Below are 23,871 nucleotides of genomic sequence, written 5' to 3'. Positions count from 1 at the left end.
ACTGTTTTATTATTGATGAGAGGCAGCAGGGGGTACAGGAGAAAGATCAAAGCAGCGGACACTTTACCCCCCCAGTGGTGTTGCATCATGGGAGCTTGCGGACTAGCGAGCTTGGTTAACTCTGTGTAGAGAGTACATGTCACCTGCTTATTCTGTGTCTAAAAGACCACTGGACGTTGTTGTCTCTGTAGAATGCCAATGGCCATCATGTTTGTAATCCATTCCAAACGCGTGGCTGTGTGTCAGTCAGAGAACACTTATGCAAAGAGACAGGGGGGAAGGAAGTGGCTGGCCCCCAACACAAAAGATGCTGGCTTGGATGAGAGCAGGGGCTGATCGATGCAGCCTTGAGAGAGCTATCAATCAGGGCGCCGGCCTGGTAAATTATGGTTCTATTAGTATTGAGCTGACCACTGCTGGGAGAGACCTTAAAACATTGAGATGGGCTGGGGCACATCAGAGGCTAGAAAGAGGGAGGGATATCTGTGTTGTTAACCCCACCCCCACCCTCAACTTAATATTGAGCGATTGAGGTACAGTTAGATCATGGCATGACATCTCCCCTGTTGTCATAGCAAATAGCAGTGATTCATGGAAAGAGGATATACTGCTGCACTCTGGGAAATGCAGTTTGCAATGAAAGCGCCGACTAAATTGAAGGAAAGTAGTCTGCAGAGCAGCAGAAATGCAATTCCGGCACTGCTGGGCCCTCATTCCCAGCCGGCTCTCCGAGGACTAACTCATTTAGTAGCGGCAGGGGAAACTCAATAGGGCCAATTGAGAAAATAATATATTGAATCTGGTGGTTGAGTGGTGCTGCTCGGGCACAGTGGAGGACTGCGGAGGTGAAGTGTGTGCTCTACTGTCTGAAAACCCAAGTGTTGTTAAGCAACATACACACAAGTATAGTACATACACACACACACACATTCCTTTCACTTAGCATCGTAGTGCATTGGGTTTTCATTTGATAGCCGGAAATTATCATGTTACACTGTTCCTGAACTTGGCTTATATAAACAGAGGACTGCCATCTCTAGACAGGTTGCAACCATAAATACATACAGTATTTTTTTAAGTAGACACTGTATTACATTCATTTACGGTTGCACAGTTTATTTCCACGTGTACATACTACCTTTGTTTCTCTATCTTTTTGAAACTGTTGCAATTCAACTAGTGGGAAGCACTGATCTGCAGTTTAGATCTTCTCAGTTTTACAGCCCTAATTGATCCGGGATTATTCTTGCGTACAGAACCACTTGTTCTTGTCTGTGTGATGTGTTTGGTAAATGATGTGAGAAAACAAAGGAAAGTGGGGGGAATCTGGCCAGAAGAAGAGGTGGGTTTTGCCCAGAGGCTGTTTAAGGATTGTAATCACAGCATTATGGTGGAGGTTGACTGGATGAGGGCCACTGCAACAGGCTGAGACCGTGGATAGAAGTCTGGGAAAAGGCCATGGACTAAGGCATTATTAGCCCCTCAGTCAACAGCTTAAGACCATCCCTGTCAACACACTTCCCTCACTGACTGAGTACTCAAGGTCAGGCAGGTGCTGCTTGATGCACAGGCAAAAACACATTTACTTCAAAAGCCTGTAGAGACAATCCAGGTATATACACACACACATGCACTGTCCCACACTGCATTCACACTTTAGACAAATACCGTTATTACCTTGAACACACACACATACAGAGACATGCTTTGGGATCTCGGGAGCAGATGATCTTGAATGGGCTCAGTGTTAAGTCACTGTGCTCTGCCCTCTGTCAACAGGATAATCCACTCTGACAATGACTAGATTAAGACAGATTTAAACACATGATGAGGTGATGAGAACCTGGAGTAAGTAAGCACTAAAACATCTCAACAGACAGTGAAGACTTCAGAAACACGTTAAAAGATCCCTCTTGTGGAGAAATTGCTGTTGATGAAGGTTTGAACAATGTGATACCTCAAAGCATCCTTTCCCTTTGATTTTGGTGCTGATGTTTTTTTCTCTGTGATTGGCACTTGTCTTCTTGTCTTTTGAGGCTACTATGATGATTGACGCTTATGCTAACTATCCCATTCGTTTGTATTTTGCTTAACCAGTCATGTATTGAACTGCTGCCTCTGCTGCATGCATGGCACATTGCACGTGTTCCTGAGAATACCTAAAAAAAGCTTTGATAAATATATGAACTCAATATCAGTTGACAGCAGGAGTACACATTTGACACGGAAATGTCACTGCTTGTCATGCAATAGTCAGAGCACATATCTAACCTTCACCAGTTGGTAAACACACGCGCGAGTGTGTCGTTGCATTAGCATGCACAGAAGCTGGCTTAATCAATACTGGATACACACAGATTAAATTGCTGCCATTTTGCCTCCATGTTAAATTGCTTCCGAAGTCTGTTTGCCTTTATAAAAGCCAGTGAATGACTTTACAATATGCTTAGCTCTGAGATAGTGACAGTAACACAGTTGTCTTTCTGAAATATATTTTCCCTTTTTTGACCTATTTTCTACATAGTTTTCATAGATGTTGCTTCTGTGCACATTTTCCTTGCCTCACACCTAAAACCTTCCATCTTACTTCTTTTCAGCTCATGACACGTCTTCCCTGAAAACAGATTAGAAAGTGCAGAGAGGGGTTGAGTTAAAGAAAGAGAAGAGAGTTAGATAAATCTTCATTCCGACAATTTGAACCCTATTGAGTCTGAATCATCCAGAGACGTGCTTTTTATTATAAGGCTGGCAGCGGCCATGGCTCTGATTGTAATTGTGTTGACCCCTACCCCCCCCCCCCCCCCCTCGCTCTCACACATGCACGCACCCGAACACACACGGACACACGCACACCGAACGCAAACGCACGCACACACCACCTCTTCCCTTCCTCGCCCCTCTTATCAACAGCCTGTTCCGATAAAGTCCTGCACTCTCAACCTCATTAAAGCTTGATTTATAATAAAGAGCCGATAAGTCCCTCTACCCTGGTATGCGTCTCTCCCAGGGCATGCTACTCCCAAGGGAGGGCACCCACACTGCACTTCCACCATCCTCCTTTTTTCTTACAATTATTTCCATTTGTTTACCAAAACCTCCCCATAAACTCCTCATTTCCCTCTTTTTGACTCCTGTTGTCCTTGTGTGGTTGTCGTCTAATATTCTACTCCCCTTGTATGTCTCTTGGCCGGTAGCCAGCGGAGGGTTGAGACATCGATATCAGCTGCTGGTTTTGAAGTATGCTCGGGGCACAGAGTTGAAGTCAGAGTCAAAGTCAAAGTTGTTTATTGTCAGGTCTGGTACATGTAAGACATACATCATAATCAAAATGCCTTTTATCACTGGCCAATAGGAACGATAAAAAAATAAAATAAAACAAATATAGAGTAGAATAAGATACACATAACCTAAACAATATTTACATTAGATACATTCTAAATACTTCGTAGTGCAACGTATGTTTTGTGTACAATATAAAACAGTATGTGTAAAATAGAATATAAAGTAAAAAGTAGATCAGTTAAGTTGAATTTAAATGTGCAATGTGATGAAAAGTATTTCCAACATGTGCAATATGCAGTCAACTGGATGTACTGGATCTAAGGCAACTGCGTGAGACTACCTACAGTAGCTGAGAGGGACCTACATCTGTAATAGGTCCTGTACCCTAGATTACAAGACACCAATACAATACAACACACAAAGTGAAGTGCATACTAAATCACAATACACTATTTATAATACATCCAGCAATGGATAGAAAAACAATCAATATTTAAATCTTTCTTTTAGCACACAACTTTTTGATAAAGTCAGCAATCACATCATGTTCTAGTTACAAATAGCCAAGCTACCATATCTGTGTCCCTTATATGATAGACTTATTTACATCGACTTCCTTGAATAACCTTTGTCCAAAATGGACAACACACACACACACACGAAAAAGTGAATTTAATTTTGAATTTCATTGAGCTCAATGTCTATTTTCCTCACTGATACCCAGCTCATGCTCTGATTCAATGTGTAGAGGGAGTGTACCTGACCTAACCTGAGCACATAGAACACTCTTTTTCTGCGACAGGTTATACTGAATATAGTTTTCTGTACCAAGGTCCTGTTTTATTTGACCAACTGTATGCAGCTTATGCATCATCAGCCTTGCATAACTCCCTGGTCCCTATCCTTAAATATACCACAATTGACAGATTATTGGCTGTTTCAGACTGGAGAGAGAAAGAGAGAGAGAGAGAGAGAGTATCTGGAGCCCACTGCTCCTAGACCCAAAGACAAACCACTAAACCACGTCCGTCCCCCTGTCAAGACTCACTCATGCACTGAGGACATGGTGGGGGCTCAATAACCAACGGTGCGGCGTATCGACCACATGGCAAATACCACTGGTCCATTTACCGGGGCTCATTGTTAGAGGCAGCTGTCTGTCGGCCTATGGGAAATCCATGGAGCTTTTATCCAGCTCACACTACCACAGGAGCCTGCTTCACACTGCTGAGCCAGACACATACTGATGGATGCCCAAGTCCTCCGTCCCATGTTCCTGGAGTATTGATAGGCATCGCATTAGAAGCCATGCCCTACTATGCAGAACATATTTCTCCCTTGTGGTGTGTGAATTGGATTGTGTGTAGAGCGTTTCTGTGTATGCCACATACACACTTGAAACAAAGTTAGTAGAGAAAAACTTGTTATGTTCTATGTAGATTCTAGATTCTAAATAGATTTGAAAACATTTTTGAACCTTCAATGGTGTTTCCAAGGTGACTTTTTTTTATGATTATTTCAAAGACACAATACTGATCCTAATTGGTCAATTAAGGCAGCGAACCTTCTCATAGTCTAAAAATAATATTCACAGTTGCACAGTGAGTGAAACGTTTGAAGCATTAATAGGAAATCTGACATAAACTGAACATGCAATACAGTGCCATTAGTTACATACGGTAAAAGCTTTATTATAACGTTTTACAGAATAAAAAACCCCACAGTCGGCTTTTATTTAGCTGTCACATTGTACATGATGTACCTCAACGGTTTATGTTGAACTTTTGTTTCATATAAGTAGAATACCGTCTTACCACTTTGCTGGAAATATGTGGACGCTCCAACACTGGCAATGTGGATTAAGGAGCTGTCAAGCTGTACTGGACTTATATTGCTAAGGGCAAGCGGAAAGACTATATTAAACTCTGGTAACCATACATAGCTGACATGACAGATGAACTTTTGGTAGTTACTGTTCCAAAAAGAGTAGTTACTGTTCCAAAAATAGTTTTGTGTGTACCTTATTGTAAAGTGTTACCAAACTTTTATTTTATTTTATATATATATATACATTTTTCTTTAAATACATTTCATTTGTGTTCTTAAGATGGTGCAAATGTTTGTTTGTGTAGTGTATGTTGTTTAAAAAAAAACGACAATTAAAATATTGTGAAAAAAAAGAGAATATCATCTTACGATTATTAATGATAGAACAATTATTTGGGCACTGCATCTATTTATAATCCCCCCCATGTAAACTCTCCATCTGTCCCCCTGTCTGTCTGTATAGGAAGCCCCTGGCAGCCCTCCGGTCAACTCTCTCCTGGACGACCATGAGCGTCGCATCTCTGACTCCCTGTACGACAGCATCGACGGCTGGGACAGGAGCTCCACGCCGCTCACTAATATGATGGGACGCATGGGTGAGTCACATAGCATCAAGGTCCTTTCACACTCCCTCTCACCCTCTCTCCACACCTTTGTGTCTCTTCCAGCCTCTCTCTCTCTCTCTCTCTCAACAGATTGACTGCGCAAATTAGATTTTTTTTGGCGGGGGCCGGTCACTCCCAATTCATGTTGATGGGAAGTGTGGTTGACCCGTTAACCTCACGCTCGTTGGATGTATTTTTTTCAATCGTCTGCCTTGAATTGATGCTGCCTGTAAGCTGACATTCTCTGATCAGTCTTAACATCCATCCCCCAACCAGTATCACCTTCAAATCCCTTCACAACCCCCCATCATCTCCATACAACCTATAAAGGTGCATACACTATTCCGCTATTCAAATCAATCAGGGATTAACGTCATCTCCAATCTTACTTGACTTCAATCCACTCCTGACTGCGCTTCACGCCGGTCAATTCCCATTCCACCCAGTCCACATCGACATGCTAAGATCTCTAGTCTCTAAGGTTTATTAGAACTGGCAATGCAATCCTCGGCCAAGTCACTGCTGTCATCTCAACATGGACAGACCCTTCACATATGCATACACACACTTATGTTTGAGGTGATTGCATCAGTATAGGCAGGGCATGTTTGTGGGGGATGATAGGGTGTAGTCACATGTATGTAGGCCTATGTCTCTTTTTTCAACACATGAAAATTGGTTTGTGTGTGCTCTTTTTCTCCTTTAACCTCCCCTTCACCTTTGTAGTATTTCATATCCATCCTACGTTTTTAATTTTACTTACTTATCCTGTTTCTTCATATTCCTTTATATTCTCGCCACCATACTTACCAACCTTGTATTGTATTGTAGATTTTATTTGACATGGACATGTCAATTTCAGTGGACGAACCAGATGCATTGTTTTCAGTGTATTAGCATAAATGCTAAAACCAACCAAAAAACTAGACAGAAACATGAGGGAGAAACTGATAATTTAAAGAATAAAAATGCAGTATAAAATGGAGTATAGAGCAGCAATATAATGATAGTCAAATATGTTTATATACATAGAGTAAAGCAAAGGCAGCATGATCAGACAATAAACCAGTTGTAAATTGGTTTGAACACTGTTGATTTGATTTGAGCCATTGTTTAAGTTCTAAAAGACCTAGGAAATTCCAAAACCAATTCCAGGTGTCTTGGGCTTCCTCACCATACACATGTTTGCTTCAGAGGAGAGGTTTCCAGTATTCTGGCCACTTTAAAATAATGAAAACATATGCTATGCAGACCACCCATCACTATACAGAGTAGAGTTTTACCATTGTATCATTGTAATTTAAACCTATCATATTATCTTCATCTGTTGCTGATGGCATTTCCTCCTTATTGCTGTTTATCTATTTATTCATTGCTGTGTATTATCTTTGTGTGTAAAGCACCAATTGTTTTTGAAAAGTGATAGCTATGCAACTGCAGTGTATGATTATGAATGGAGTGAGATAATGGGTGTGTATTCCTTAACAATTTTGCCATCAACACTGATGCATGTGATTGACAAAGGGAAACTGTTCACTGCAAGGAAAGTGTAGCTGCTACTTTGTTGCTCAACGCTTTGAAATGACAAGAGATAACCGGTTCAGACAATAGTATTTAAGCCTGTATAAAAGAGGCATAGACAGCCACTTCACTGTGTGGCAATGATATAGTGGACACTAGCGTTTTAGGCATTGGCACAATTGACCATTGATGTATCACTTTCCTAGCCTGGATATCCAGACCCTGATATCTTGAACGATAGAGGGTCTGGCCACGATCAATAGTAATTTCCAACTCAAGGGGCGGCTCCTACGCGTGCATTTCAAATGCCACTGCACGCAGTTGGATAGCACTACAACCAATCAGAGCGATGCACAAGGTGACGTAAGCCCCTTTCGTTTAGCGAACAGCTGTTAAACTGTTAAATTAAACGTTTGACATGGTCGGTCGGCAAAACAGAACATTCCACTTACTTGCTAATGGAATATGTGAGTGCCGTCTTCCAAATCGTAAAGGGTCGAGGCCAAAGCAGGCTCAAACTCGCACAACATATCCGTAGCCATCTTTGATGTTTACTATCACGGCTTCGACGTCGCATGCACGTCACTGTCGTCATCCGGTTACGTCCTCCCCAGAGTACCATACAAAGGGCTCTGGCGCGCCCATATTAGATAGGACCAATTGAAACGTGAGCCCAGATTCCTGGTCTTTTTGAAAAAGCTTCAACGGAGAGTGTCCAGACCAACAGGCGCAGCAAATTTAATTTGCCAGTGCCTAGTGGCAGGTCTGGGAATGCCAGGCCAGCACTTTCCTGCATCAACCCACAAAGGTGTACTGTACTATCATCTGGTTAGAAAACAAAGCTCTTGATGCACAGTGCCAGGAGAAGGTCGTGATAATGAAAGGGAGGGAAAGTGTGAAATTCTGTCATAAATCGGTCGAAATTAGAAATAATTTTGACCGTGGGACGAAGATGGGAGAGGGTAGTGAAACAATTGTGAGTCTATACCGAAATGCCCCGGGTCAACCTCTGTCCTCCCCTGACTGGATGGAGTGAATCAGTAATCTGTCAATGATCTTCACTTTCTTCCCTTTGTGTCCTTCTCTCGTTCCGTTCTCCTGTCTCTCCCCTATCTCCTCACAGTGGTGCCACTCTGCCACTGATCACGGAAGATCAGAGGCTGTGTCAGAGGCATCTGATGGTTAATTAAGCCTCCGGATCAATAGGGCTTGCCCCTGACATTCTCTCTCTCTCTCTCTCTCTCTCCCTCTCTCTCTCTCTCTCTCTCTCTCTCTCTCTCTCTCTCTCTCTATCTCTCCCTCTCCCTCTCTCTCTCTGTCTCTGTTCTCTCTGTCTCTGTCTGTCTCTCTCTCTCTCTTTCTCTCTTTCCCTCTGTTTTCCCTCTTTTATTGTGTCTATCTCCTCCATCTCAAATCACCTGTTCTCAGATTGGACGGGGGGTTTTCCTCCTCAGTTTGACTTGAGTTTTTTCCACTGGCTTTTGTTTCAGACGCACGCCATTTCAGAACGCCGCTGTGTGATGGTAAAGTGGCAACTGTGGGCGCCGCTGCACTGATGGAAAATTTTTCCTCTTTGCCAATGAAACTTCAAGGGCAACTCAGCACTCCTCTCACCCCGCCGAGTGGGAGTCAAATATGGAGCCAAGTGGAAAAGTTTTTTTCTGTGGCGGGGGGGGGGGGGGGGGGGGGTTGGTGGAGTTAGAGTGGGTGCTAAAGCAGCACGTTATCACAGACACTCTCAGATCTTTGACTGTGCTCGTCTCGCGGCAAGAAAAAATATGTCAGCTCCTTCTCCCCTCCCCCCCCCCCCCCCCCCCCCCGGTCTGTGGAGGCTGTCAGAGTTGTGCCCTCATTAACCCATGCCTATACACTCTATGACAGTTCTTTATCTTTTCTAAAACTGACACAGTTCTGTTATTTAAATTTCGGGGGGGTTGCAGTCCAGAGTTGAGTTTATATTCATGAGGTGAAAAAAAAAAATGCAGCAACCTGAGAAGTAGAAAAATAAGAATGTGCTGCTGCCAAGGGGTCGATCAGGTGTTCACGTCTTTGTATATCTGATCCAGCTTTCTCCTTACAGTCATTTTCTCTCTTCGCTGAAAATGCAGAAGACATATTTATTTTTTTGGCATTTTCAAGTTTTATTAGATAGTACAGAGTTGAAATGGGGAGACAGAGAGAGAGAGAGGGGGGATGACCTGCAGTAAAGGTTCATGGTTCGGATTTGAACCCGCGACCACTGCATTGAAGGCCGGAAGTTAATATGGTACGCCGGAGTTAATATAGTATGCGCTCTACCCACTACTTTCTTCTCTCCTGCATTTCTTTTTCGACAAGAAAGTGCCAGTGACCTTGCATCTCTCTGACAGCACAGCGCTGAGATCTAGTTAACCTTCCTCACATGTCCCAACACTGACTTTGAAAGCAAACAGCAGTATTCCTGACATCTCTCACTCACTCACGTTCATCAAATATAGATTTTCCTTCCTCTATCCATTTAAAAATGTAGCCAACATATCATTGTACTGCATTAACGTGCCACTTTAAAATAAGACAGTAATTAAGTATGTATGAGATATTATGAAAATATAACCTAACACATTGGTCTCTTCCTAAGTAAAGAGTGTTTTTTTTTCTGTGAGCATTATACATTTAGTAGGCTAGGCGGACAGGTAGCTGTTTCTGCTCTCTCTCTCTCTATCTCCTATATGTTATTTCAGATGGGGCTCAGGCGTGTTGCCTGGCGTGTGAGATGTGACAGTGTGGTTATGGGACAGATGCTGAGATGGGCTCAGCAAGGTCAGGCAGAGCACAGCCGCCAGGGCTTGACTGACAGCTGTGTGTGGCTGTGTGTATCTACAGCAGCTAAATGACTGAATCATGAAGGCCAGGCATGTGAAGATTAGGATATGGTAGGGCACACATACATCCTTGTAGTTGCACACACATACTGTACACACACGCGCGCACACACACACACACACACACACACACACACACACACACACACACACACACAGGCAAGCACACACACACACGCACGCAAGCACACGCGCACACACACACACAGGCACTGTGGCACACTCACATTCAATCTCTAAATCAGGTTTTACTCACTTTCCACTGATGCGAGCCATACATTTAAGTTAGAAGCAAATAGTGATTTCTGGCCAGACTGTGAAGCCTCTTGTATCTTAAAACGCAGCGGAGGAACTCTCTAACCAAATCAGTTCATCTCCTCAGCTCCATTATACTGCTCATGCTGCTACAAGTGGACTACTACACGGAGGGAAATGGGACGGAATGGTTTTGCTGTCCAATAATTGAAATCGGACTTTGATTGAGAGTTATTACAGGTGACAGGTGATTAATATAGTGAAATTGTAAACTCCATATTGCTGCCAACCTATGGCTGTTAATATTACGCTCCCTATCTTGGGGTAAAAACTGAAAATAGCTGCCTGTGTCCTATGTGTGCCTTCTCTCACGTTACACATGTATTGATCAGGGACAGGACCGTTGTTTGGCAGAGAAACAAGGTTCCATAGGTCTGCTGGGCAGGGAACCCTATCATTTTTGCCGGAATTGTTATTAATCTTTGTCTTTGGTATGCAGACAAAACAATTCAGACATGATGGCCACTATGTGGCGCTACAACCAAGTAAACCACGTCTGGGGCTTTAACTCCCACACCGAAGATCCGACAGTCAACAACTTTATATTCACGCCCATATGCGATAGGATAGTTGTTTTGCTACGTCGCAAAAACTGTGCCAGTCACCGTTTCGTCAGCGGCTTGGTCCCCGTTCATAACTGCTTGCAGTTCTACTTAGGTCTTGGTTTTCTGGGCGGATAGGTACAATTGAAAGGAATATAGGAATTACTATCATTACAACACTGAAGAAAAGCCCAAAATGACACAGGAAACAGGTGCTATTAAGCTGGTTATGTGCCATCGGATTGATGTTAAGTGTCCTATGCTTTTAGCTTCCCTGTAGTGTTTAGGTTGTCATTTGTTATATGTGTGTGTGTGTGTGTGTGTGTGTGTCTGTCTGTGTGTCTGTCTGTCTGTCTGTCTGTCTGTGTGTGTGTGTGTGTGTGTGTGTGTACAACACTTTTTGTGAGAACCAAATTGAGTTTTAGACTGGAGAAGAGAGGACATTTTGGCTGGTTCTCCCTTTTGGGACTGGCCTTTAAAGGGCGTTTTAAGGTTCAGGTTAGAATCAGGTTTAGGTAAGGGTTGGGGTAGGCATTTAGTTTGGATTGTTAGGGCTAGAGAATGCATTATGCTATGCATGTCATCACATGTATATAGTTGTACAAACATGTGCATGTGTATGGTTCTGTGTGTGTTGTGTGCACATTGAGCTCATCAGAAGTCAGAGATGGTAGCATTCCCTGACTGTTTGCATCAGAAAGTCATGTGATGATGTGATATTGTCAGCTTTAGCTTCACACTTCTGCACACACCATGAGTTGAGCATCATGGCCGCAGGCTTATTACACAGCGAGCAGGGGCCGAACATACAGTATGTTCTACTTGACTCCCTGCTCAAATAACAAATACACACCTTTCTTACTTTGCTTTACTTCCACCCTCACCCACGTGTTTTCCCTTTGGTGATGAAAGGATTGAGAATAGACGGACATGATTTCTCACTGACAACGGGAAGAACAGAAAGAAAGAAAGAAAGAAAGAAAGAAAGAAAGAAAGAAAGAAAGAAAGAAAGAAAGAAAGAAAGAAAGAAAGAAAGAAAGAAAGAAAGAAAGAAAGAAAGAAAGAAAGAAAGAAAGAAAGAAAGAAAGAAAGAAAGAGGGTGATTTTAAAATGGAAAGAAATGTGAAAACTGAGCAAAATCACAGTAGGACAGTGACAGCCATGTTTGGAAGGTGGTTAGGATCACACCCAGCCTCACCTTCCGTTCTGCTGCTGGGCTCGTGGTCTGCATGCTGGGGTGAAAATTGAGGCCCAAGGACTGACTCACAACACAGTCACAACACACCTCTGACTGGCACAGAGAGAGGGAGGGAGGTAGGGAGGGAGGGAGGGAGAGAGGGAGGGAGGCCGGAGGTGGGAACCAGCCAAGCAGACTAATGCTCTTGTAACATATGGAAGTAGGTGTTCAGGGTGTAATGTGTGCAGTGAAAGCGCAGGTGATGGTGCAAAATACCGTAGACACACATTGAGCCAACTCTAACATGACTCACTGAAAGAAGTGTGTGACATAGTTGTGTAACTCTGGGGTATGTGTATGTCGTTATGAGGACATTAGTTCATCTAAAAGTGGAGTCAGCCATTCTGGAGAGGGATTTTTGTCAAAATCACGTTTTGTCAGAATCAGTGAATATCTCCTCATGATTCGCTACCTGCCCGTACTGTGTGTGCACTGAAGAAAGAAAAGCTGGTGTGAATATACAGCCTAGACGTGTATGTAAACAAGGGGTATGTAAACAAAGGTGGCCCAGTAGGTAGCAACATGCCTGTTTAAAGAGCCTAGGCTGTGTAACAACCCCAGATTTATTTTCAGCTCAACAAAAAATATTTTGACAACTAGCATTCTCCAGAATGGTTGACTCCACCTTTAAAGGATCCAAGTGCATGGGCAATAAAAACACACCCTGACTAACATGAACACACCGATTTCTAGTTGTCCCCAGACACTTTTAGTCTTCCCTAACTGTGTTTTAAGTGGGAGCATCTTCTGAGGACTTGAGCTTGCTGTCCCCTCACTTCCAGTGTTCCACAGTCTCATGCTTTCTGTATGCTCAGCCACCAGTGCAGAGGATGAGACAGAGTGACCTTCTGTAATGTGGTGTCCAGCCTGCCTGAGAGAGTGCTATTAGCATGCCTCAGTGAGAACATGACACAGACATCAACGCTATCACCCTGAAATGTTCCCATTCCTTATGCATGTACTCTTCACATTCAGTAGGCAAAAAAGAGGTGCGTTTGCCACATATACTACATTGCTGCTCTTCTATCACTGTACTATTGCAAATTATATTATTTCACTCAGTATATCTTTATTCCTATATTTAATTATTTTTAGGGCTGTCAAATTAGCGCGTTAATGTCGATTAATTAATCACAGAAAAATTAACGCGATTAAAAAAATGAACGCAGATTAATCGCACTTCTATAATGCCCTTTGACCCGGTGCAAAAGTGGTGCGCAGCTTGGTGAGCTGCACCGAGCTGCACCTGTAGCTTGCATACACAGCCCGCACGGGTGAAAGGGAGAAAAGTAAAGAGAGAAGCAGAGGAAAGGGCGGGGTCGAGGGCTCTATGGAAAATAAGCATGAAGGTAGGAAGACATCTTACTTTATTCTCCGCAGTGTCTGTGCATTATTGATTTAGTGGTGCAACAATATAGGTTCAAAACAGTGGCCTATCTCTCAATCTTCCTCCGTGTGTCTCAATTTTGTTTGCTAGCTGTCTCGTCTCCCGCGTAAACGGACACCCGCCCCGTGTGTGTATGTGTGTGTGTGTCAATAGTTTTGCCTATGAGTACAACGATGGTGAATGAATCGGCATTTGCATATGTGGCAGTGCAGCGCTGTCTGTTGTGGAGACAGAAGTTACGAGAGACAGAGAGAGAGAGAGAGAGAGAAACTGTAGAAGGCTATACAGCTGTTTATAAACAGGTATAAAAGTGTCATAAAAGTGTGCGATTAATTTAGATTAATTAATCACAGAGCCTGTAATTAATTAGATTATTTTCTTAATCGCTTGACAGCCCTAATTATTTTCTTTCAAAAGCTTCATCGTACAGGTGTTGAGCGCTAGTTTATATGCTAAAACATTCAAACAAGACGCTGTGCTAACAACAGCACATATACTCAAACATATTATGTTAAGACTCTATGTAAACACAACTATGTCAAATGCAACAACACTTCGACTTGTTTGATGGCAAAATGCATTGTCATGTTCACACACTGAATACCTTTTTCACAGCAGATGTTTTGACTTGTTGTCACAGTAGGGAAAGCACAGGTGTTACTATTAACTTTAACAATGGCTCCACAGATTGCATCCATCATTAATTACATCACATCTAATCAATGCTTCATAGAGATAGTTATTGTTGAGCATCATTTTTACCAAGTGAGGGACAGAAAATAAAAGTTGATTGGTCCATCCACTGAAGTATTTTCAGTTACCTATTTAGATTTGGTAGGAGAGTGTGTGTGTGTGTGTGTGTGTGTGTGTGTGTGTGTGTGTGTGTGTGTGTGTGTGTGTGTGTGTGTGTGTGTGTGTTTGTGCGTGTGTGTGTGTGTGTGTGTGTGTGTGTGTGTGTGTGTGTGCGTGCGTGCGTGCGTGTGTGTACATACCGTCACGACTCTCCCTTTTCACCTGCTAGGTTAAGAAAACTCTCCTTCAGCATTCATTAGTCAATGCAAGTTGGTGACCCCACTTCATTTCAGCGTAGCTCTTACATCCAATATTAAGACATACAGAACAATATATTTTATTTTTTATATGTATTCATATATTGTACAGCAAGTACTTTCACTCATTGCATTAGTGGAATGCTTGGTTGATACTTTCTTCTGGCCCCAAGTTACACAGGAATAACACATATGAAGTTAACAGTATATATTTGAGGTGTGGATGCACATTTGACGTGTGGATGCATACTGCTGCTGGGCATACAGCTCACACCTGTGTGAAAAGGTTGACGTGGTTTGAAATGATATTCCTTGAAATCGCATTTAAAAGTCAAATTACAGGTTTGTATTGGAGTGTTGTGTTCAATGGTTGTCCTCTGGCATAGGAAAATATTTTAGTCTGACCATTGTAATATCATTTATCAGCCCTCCTGCATCCACACTATTCACTATTCATATTTTAATTTAGTATTACCATGTAAACATCTGGTCAATAGTTGACTCCTTTTTGATTTTCTCTACTTACGACATTTATTGCAGTATGTCCGTCCTGGGAGAGGGATCCCTCACTCTCAATTGTTTTAATCCCGATAAAGGGTTTTTTACTGGGAGTTTTTTTCTCAGCCGAGCAATGGGTCTAAGGGCAGGGTGTCATACTGTATGGCATGTGAAGCCGACTGAGGTAAATGTCTTTTTTGTGGTATTGGGCTATACAAATAAAACTGATTTGATTTGATTTATCAGAGAAGAAGGCATTTTAATGTGATGCTTCTGGAAGATCATCCTTGTCCGTAGTAGCCTCTCCATGTTGGCTGCATTTGGAACTAATTATATGCTATCACCATCCGTTTTCTTAGGATACAGTGACCAAAGTCATTCTATGCATGTGTACCTTCATAAACATACCTTCCAGCCCAGGACATGAAGACAAACTGGTTATGACTGGTGGCTGAGTGCTCTGTCCCTGAGTAGACATCAGCAACCTGTAAGTCATTTCTATACAAGTAGGTAAGAAACTATTGTCTAGCCAATCAGCTAAATATTCTGATCCATTGCATTGGCCTGGACATCTCTAGTGGAGCATGGTGGAGTCTGTTGGGCTCCTTTTACACCTCATCAGCTTGGTTTGATTCAATTAAACCCTGGTGTATTTTCCCATTTATTTTGGCATCTGAGACCGCCTGAAAAGGTGGATCTCAGTCCACTTCTGTGGACAGACCAATCAAGGTTTTTTTCTTTATTTATTCTAGCATGGTTTACAAAAGCTAAACTACTAATACATCCATCTGCTAATTGGGAACTGTTCAGGAAGCATTATTAGCCTGATACAGTAGCTGTGGCGGCATGGAATCGACTAACGATCTGTCTTCTATTCAGATCAATAGGCCAAAGTGTCACTGAGGGGAGAGAGACACAGAGATAGAGAAAAAAGGAGAGTGAACGAGTGTGTGATGGACAGAGATGGAGGGAATCGGGTTGGGGGAGAGAAGACGGAGTGGTGCTATTAGTGTGACCTCTCACCTTACGGCTCAATGTTTCAACGGGCAACGCTTGGTTAGGGGGCAAGGCGAAGAGGAGAGTGAAGCTCCCATCCAGGGAATGGATGCAGCCAGGTGGCCTCTGTAGCCACGGAGCTCATCTGTCTCTGTCTGCACTCTGCCAGAGGGAGGCAGAACATCTATGCTTCAGTATCATGGAAGAGCTTTCACATGTACCGAGCATGGCTGGAGGCTTTGCTACTGTACAGTCCTGGAAACACCTGGCTTTCACTATTGCTGATTCTACTATTGGAGCAGGTGCTTCAAGTCAAATGTTTTCCATCAGTTTCTGAACTATGTGCCAGACATAGAGGAATGAAAATGATGTTGTTCTACAAAGATAAAATGAAGATAAGTAATTATTAGGGCTGTCAAAATGAACACGTGAACCCAGGTGTATTCATTTTTCTGGAAGGAATGCATTCATTCTTTTAACGCATGCACAGAATGACCCGCCCCATGCATTCAAACCGCTCTGCACTCTAGTCACTCTTGCTGCAATCAAGCTGTATTCAGGAATGCAACACCTATAGATTCACCAAATAAATGCCAATCTATATAGCCTATAGTTGATCAAAGACATAACAAAGAGGCAAATTGAATTATGGTTTGGTAGGCCTATGTTTTAGTTTGATTATGATATATTTTCAGTATTAACACCATTTTCTTTTTGATTTTCAATGACTACAAAAACACATTTAAAATGTATATATCCCTATTCTGTCATTTATCTTTCCGTTCTTACAGCAATATACAGCATATACTGTATATACAAGCATATTTCGATTGGTAGAATTAATCGTGATTAATCCACAGCTACCCTGTGAGATTCTGATTAAAAATGTTAATAGTTGGACAGCCCTAGTAACAATAGATACATTCTAAATTGTGCAAAAAGTAAGGCAACACCCAACGGTATCGAAAGCTAAATAACTTAAAAAAGTCTGTGGTAGAAGGGCATTATGCGTTTGCTAGAATATTTGCTTTGCACATTTCCATGCTGTCATCTAAATGATATGCAGTGGGTGGATAGCCTATGGACATACTATAATTGGACTGTCCACATGTGCCTACAACTACAGTCCATTCAAAGCATCAATGGAAACAAAACCCATTTTACCCAGTTTCAGTATTGGAACCAATTTGACTCTGACCCAGTTACAATGAAGTTTTATCTTCCAACATTAAAATTAACAACCTCTTTAATCACCTTCACTTTAATAAATTTAAGCTTCTAGCTGTAATCCTGTTTTACCTTCACATTAGAATATTATTGCCACACGGTAAACCTCTGCTACCAAAGTGTGCGTTCTTTCAGCGGGGTGGTGAGTGGAATAGTGAGTTCTTATCTTGGGTGGCCGCCGGTATACTGTGGACTGTTTGCTTCAGTCAGTATGACTCATGGCAATCTATAATTCTTTAATAACAGTGGGACAGAGGTCCAAATAGCCCCTTTATGAAAGAGCCAGTTCATGTGAACCATTAATCATAATTGGAGCAAAAGCTACCCTAGTGTGACCTTCCAGAACATTTCTATTAGATATAAGTGTGTGACTCAGATGTGTTTTTCTGTTCTTTTCTTTTCCTTTCCGTTCACATACTGAGTGCATAGAAGCCTCTAGTTGTTGTTTTTTTTGATCGGCGAGGTCATCGAAGGCTATGTAAGATGAGTGTTTTGAGTTTGGCCAAGATAGCGGTGCTTAAGTTTTTCATAGAAACAGTGATTGCATTCGTAGTACTCGGTTGTTCGATGCTTTGGGTTATGGTGCTGTGTTGCTGTTGTAGGCAAGGGGAACAACGTGTATGTTAAAAAGTTGCTTCAAACCTAAGGACATCAATATGCTCAGATGGCCCTCCCTTAACAGAAGCAACACTTAAAGAACACTGATAATGTATTCATTGGTTATTCCTTCAGCATTATCACCATCAGAATTATCTCCCCATAATGAAACGCATTGACTTTCAACTTGCTAAGGTCCCCAGTTAGTTCTCGCTCTAGAAAACACATTGTCTGTCGATCTGGCTGGCAAAAGGAAGTGAAGTGTATCTGCTAGTACTGTCACCTGCTCCCCTTTTCCCCCTGATGACAGCTGTGAGAAGCTGATAAAATACAACAGTGTTAAAACAGTAATTGAGCTATATACACCTCACTGCACCCAAACGCAACACTCTGTCATTAGCTCGTTTAGCTTTCTCAGTTAAGTTGTACAAACCAAACGGCCATTACGTTTGAAAACTGAATTCTGTTCCCAGAAGTAAGTGTATTTGTGTCTGTTCAAGTCTGCTTTACTATTGTCTGCTTCACTGTGAGAGTCAAGCTGAAAATGTTCAGTCATTTTAGGAGCGAACTTGTCCAATGTTTCACCAGGTATTGGGAGTGGGCGGGTGATTTCCCTCTATGCTTATTAGCACTATAGCAAGTGCTGCAGTTTCTTTAATTATTTTCACCTTGCAAACTATCAGGGTGGCCCTCGACTGTACCTGTCCACTCGTTATTTATTGTGTGTGTGTGTGTGTGTGTGTGTGTGTGTGTGTGTGTGTGTGTGTGTGTGTGTGTGTGTGTGTGTGTGTGTGTGTGTGTGTGAAATGGGATGACTTTAGCCACTCTGCATCTGCAGAGCTGGCTACTGGTGTCAAGAGGTCCTGACTGGACATATCTCACAACGATGGGAGATGGAAGCGTGCCGAGTTTTTAATTAAAACTTTTGCCCTCTGTTAGCAAAAGTGGCCTGCTGACACCAGTCTGACTGTGAGGTGATTATGAGTTACGCATTGTCTTTAATAAGACATAGTGTGAATGCAAATCAGTGCCCCTACACCCCTTTTTTATCCTAGGCTGTTTTGATGAAACAGCACTTCCCTGTTGTATTTCCACCGTGTGTCTTATAGTCTAGGTTACTATTCCTTAGTGAAATGCTCAGTGATTCTGATGCAACGGACAGGTAACTCTATAAAAACAGCTAAGGGAAGGTAAAAGACGGTTATAAGGATGGCCCCTGTGGACACACAACCTGCAGGGCATCTCTTCTTGACACAGAGAAGGGACACGTTGCTTTCTGGAAGGAAGGGTATTTGACACCTGACTTCGAGGAGTTGGGCAAGGCAACTCTGTGGATAACACATAGCTATTTAAAAGATCATAAGGCACACATAACACTATAGTACACATAATGTAGATATAATGAGCAACACATGTACACACTACACAGCAATGACCAATTGTACAAAAAAATGCATTGACTGCAGTAGTAAATATCCCAGTTTTCCATGTGCAAAAAAATTGTCAAGATAACTAGACAATCTCCCACCAGTGTGGCTATGAGGACATCATGGCATCCATCGGTGTAAATCTTAGATTGTTTATCCAGTCCATTCATTGCATTGGATGGACTGGAGGTGGATATAAATAAACAATGCAAACATAACTTAATTAAATATGTATGTTAAAAGTATCATGTATTGATGCATTGCTATACTTAAGCTCCCAAACTACTTGCTTTAGCTCTGAAAAAGTGGTTAGGTCTGGCTTAATCTAACAGGAGATTATCTCTGTCATTGCTTCAGTCCAGCTGATTTACAGTGCAGGCTAAATTCAATTACCCATGGTTGTCTCTGTCAAGCTACCCAAGTGAGAAATGGCCTTCATTTTACCTGTACAGTCTTGGCAACCACCTGGCTTAGATGAGCAGTCCATACGCAAAAAAGGAAGAGGCTCCCAAAAGAATCTATATATGAAAGTTTTATTTTTGACTGGTCATTTCAAAGTGATCTTGCTTGTTAGCGCTATTATACAATGTAGGTCTATGTCCATTTTAAAGGTGAAGTAAGCAATTTATTTATGTTAATATAAGTGTTAAATCGCTCTTTATTCATACAGTGATCACTTATATAGTGTGCACGTTTCAGAAAGCCGATCTCGCTCTGCATGTAATCGGCAAATAAACTTTTCGGGGATCCCTCTACTAATAACCAATCAGAAGAGAGAATGCTACAAACCGGCACCCGTCTCACTGCCGCTGCACATGCAGAGCGACATATGGGTGAATGTGTATGCGCCTACAATGGTGGAGCAGGTAAAAATCCTTCCCAATATCTGTTTTGACAGTGTTTATCATGTTTTATCACACTTATGGATCTGAGATGATGCTAGATAACTCGCTGCTTGAAGACCGCAGTGCATTAATGTGGTGACGTGGGGACGAGGGAGGGTACTGCTAACTGCAGCAACTGACAGGAAGTTAGCTAAACTGACCATTCCGCTTACTTCACCTTTAATAATGCATTTGAAGCCTTTGGTTTGGGGCATGTATTCCCATGAGGTTTAATAAATCTATGTTGTCACATGTCAGCGATAAGGACGACTGTCATATAAGACAAATAAGATAGACAATCCACTGTATCTGATTGATCTGGTCTTTGAAACAAAGCCCACCTCAGTGCTGTCCTCCCCTGCACAGCTGTTTTGCTTAGTACGGTATCTTTGTTTTTCTTCTCTTTAATAACCATACTAAACTGTACAGTTCACTTCATTTCCGCGCTGATTGGGGCTCAGATTGACTTCCACCATATGCATTCATCATTGGTCGGGGGGCCCCCCAGTGAAATGAAATGCCTCTCAGATTCATGTTGGGATGCTGCCAGGGTAAATATTGTTGTCCGCTGTTAGTGATTAAACACAAATGTTCCTATGCTATATTTAATTTGAGCAAAACAGCTCTCCGATAATGGAAACCAAAGCAAGACCAGGAAGTCCAACATTTCTGTAAACCTAATAGTAAGCAGGTTTGCCAATCTCCTCAGTGGTCTTGACTTTGATATCCTTTTCTCAACAGGTATACGTCCATACTTAAAACACACACTGATCAATTTCTAGAGTGTATTTTTCCACCTCTCCGTCTTGTAATGTGTCTTCTCGACAGCCCTTGTCCTGCCCTTGGAGCATGAGTGCCAGCCTAGCAACACATTCCCTATTGACTGTGACTCCTGAGGAGCAGCAAAGAAGCACTTTTCAACCGGTCCTCAGTGGGGAGGGTCAGGCACAGCTGAATACAGATCAGGGGAGTTTGTCTCCTGCTCTGCTTTGTCCTTGGGAAAAAGGAGTAAAGGAGAGACTCGTCATTTCTACAACTTTTCACTGTGATATGAAGAGACTAGATCCTACATAGCAAGCAGCTAACACAGCTAATTCATGGGCCCACAAGAATAACTAATTCCACCAGTACACGGATTGATTTAGTCTTTAGCAACAGACCTGAGAATATTTTGAAATAATTCAATATTCTAACATGCCTGTCTGATCATAATCAGGTTTTAATGGAAAGGAAGCTGAATAGTAGGCGATTTGAACCCCTTGTCTGCATTAGAATCTCATAAAAGTCCCAGGAATGAGCAACATTGTTTTAAAACCTCAATCCAGCAGGTAAACTGGAATGAGCTGCTATCGGGAAGTAATCTGGAACAAGATAGTTTAACATTCTCAAACAAAATACAGGACATTATTTTTAACATAATAGAATGTTTCTGTCTTCTGCTGTGACTATTGATGGTTTCTCTTGCCGTTTGTGTCCTTTTTCCTGTCTATTTTCACAAGTGTTCTGAATCTGTGACCATTGTAGCAGATATCTTACCTCTTGCTATGTATTTGTATGCATGCAGCGTTGAAAAAATAAATGGTTCCCGATAAGAAGAAGAAGCGATATTCATCCTTTTTCGAGAAAGGTTGGGTTTCCTTCAGGCATGTCCCAATGTGAACATTTGCATTGGACAATTATCTCAGGCAAAGTTATCTCTGTGTCTCTATTATCTTGGTAATTACTAAAGCAGCACAAACATGTTTAGAGGAGTGTGTATATACGAACATGTTCCACCATGATATGTTTTGATGCCATGGTGTGTTTATTTATAGAGAAACACCTACAAATCTCTCTCTCTCTCTCTCTCTCTCTCTCTCGCTCTCTCTCTCTCTCTCTCTCTCTCTCTCTCTCTCTCTCTCTCTCACACACACACTCTCTCTCTTTCTCTCTCTCAGGTAACTACCAGCTCTCTCCCACTGTGAACATGCCCCAGGACGACACAGTGATGATAGAAGATGATAGGCCGCCCCTACTTCCCGCCCACCTCTCCGACCAATCGTCGTCCAGTTCCCACGACGACATGGGCTTTGTGGGAGGAGAGAACCCCCTGCCCTGGATGCAAGAGATGCCCGCTCAGAATGAAAGGTAAGCAAGCAAGGCATTGTTCTTCCTTTTGCACCTGAAGCTGTTATAACTACATGGACTTTGGACTGTTAAGAAGAAGGTTTTTTATTTGGGGGAGAGGGGGTGGGACTGTCACAGTGTGGCTAGACAGTTTGCTCTGACTGGTCCGGAACCCCAAGCAATCACATCTTTAGATTTTAATATCCTGCAGAAATTGGTGGAAAATATTACAAATAGGTAATTTTACTGGAATATATATGAACGCATTTTTCAGCTATTGCCCACATTTATTACACAGCGTGATTACTTTCTTTAGTAGAGCAAACCAGACCAATCTGTCTTAACAAACCAGAAAATAACATCTCCATATCACATTCTAAAGTCTGTTATGAGAAAGTAATGACATTCCGCGTGAGGGATACATTTATTAAACCCAAAATGTGGGTAAGGTTTGGGTAAATATACACTGTGTGTGTGTGTGTGTGTGTGTGTGTGTGTGTGTGTGTGTGTGTGTGTGTGTGTGTGTGGGTGTGGGTGTGTGTGGGTGTGCGGGTGTGTGTGTGTGTGTTAAATAATGGATGACCGAGCAGCAGTCAGACTGTGAGTAAAAAAAAATCCCATAGACTCATACTTTAATGCTGGTTCCCAAGCCCCTAGCACACTTGGGATAGCAGCACCACACTCCCAACTGACTGCATCTCAACTGCACCACCCCCATATAACAAAAAAAACACAATACTTTGAAGTTACTACCCTACTATTTAGTATGCCAGGAAAAGATTTAGGATGTCCCAATACATGCACTTTATTGTAGTATGCTGAAAATACATAAATGCCCCACTAGCTCCAATAGCATTTTGGAGTATTCATCTTTATTCTTGACATGTCTCTACATAATGAAAAAAAAGTCTTCCTTATCTGATTTGTTTTTCTCTCCTGTGGCCCTAAAACTCCTCTGTACTTTAGTATGTAGTGTAGTAAAAAGAAAAAGTATGTGATTTGGAACGCAGGGTAAGTCTCTTTAGGGCGACTGTGGCTCAGTTGGTAGAGCGGGTCGGCCGATGATCAAAGGGTTGGAGGTTCGATCCCCACCCTGCCACCTGTGTCATAGTTGTTGTGTCCTTGGGCAAGACACTTCACCCACCTCGCCTTGTGTGAATGTCGATATTTAGCCTGCTATCGGTGTATGAATGTGCGTGGGAATGGTAACGTGGGAAAGGAAAACAGGTCTCCCTTGCAAAAGAGTCTTCGGTCTCAATGGGATTTACCTGTATAAATAAAGGTTAAAAAAAAAAAAACAGCGAAGGAATCGTTGCAGATCAGCAGATATATAATGAAATGATTGCTCTGCATGGCTCTGTTGCCGATGTTATAAAACACTAGTCTTTCTTTCTTAATGTCGTTGTCACTTTATAGAAATAGTTCAATATTTAATTTTTTTTTAGCGTTTTGCCTCTCTCCCCAGATCAAGAAAAGGCGACAGAAACCGTTCTTGTAACCATGCGTGCAT

At 42.2% G+C, this 23,871-nt stretch overlaps 1 protein-coding gene across 2 annotated transcripts in view; it reads left to right on the top strand.

Moving 5' to 3' along the window:
* LOC307267538 (partitioning defective 3 homolog) overlaps positions 1-23,871 on the top strand; it is a 381,172-nt gene that overhangs the window by 216,194 nt on the left and 141,107 nt on the right. For both annotated transcript variants that reach the window (XM_080049880.1, XM_080049879.1), the window contains exons 15-16: positions 5,573-5,705; positions 22,193-22,382. In XM_080049880.1, coding sequence (XP_079906006.1) covers positions 5,573-5,705; positions 22,193-22,382 — 323 coding nt within the window. The remainder of the gene's footprint in view (positions 1-5,572; positions 5,706-22,192; positions 22,383-23,871) is intronic.

Source organism: Ammodytes marinus (assembly GCF_949987685.1).
Source record: "Ammodytes marinus genome assembly, chromosome: 21".
In the NCBI taxonomy this organism is placed as follows: domain Eukaryota; kingdom Metazoa; phylum Chordata; class Actinopteri; order Uranoscopiformes; family Ammodytidae; genus Ammodytes; species Ammodytes marinus.
This window is presented reverse-complemented; position numbering and strand designations above follow the sequence as displayed.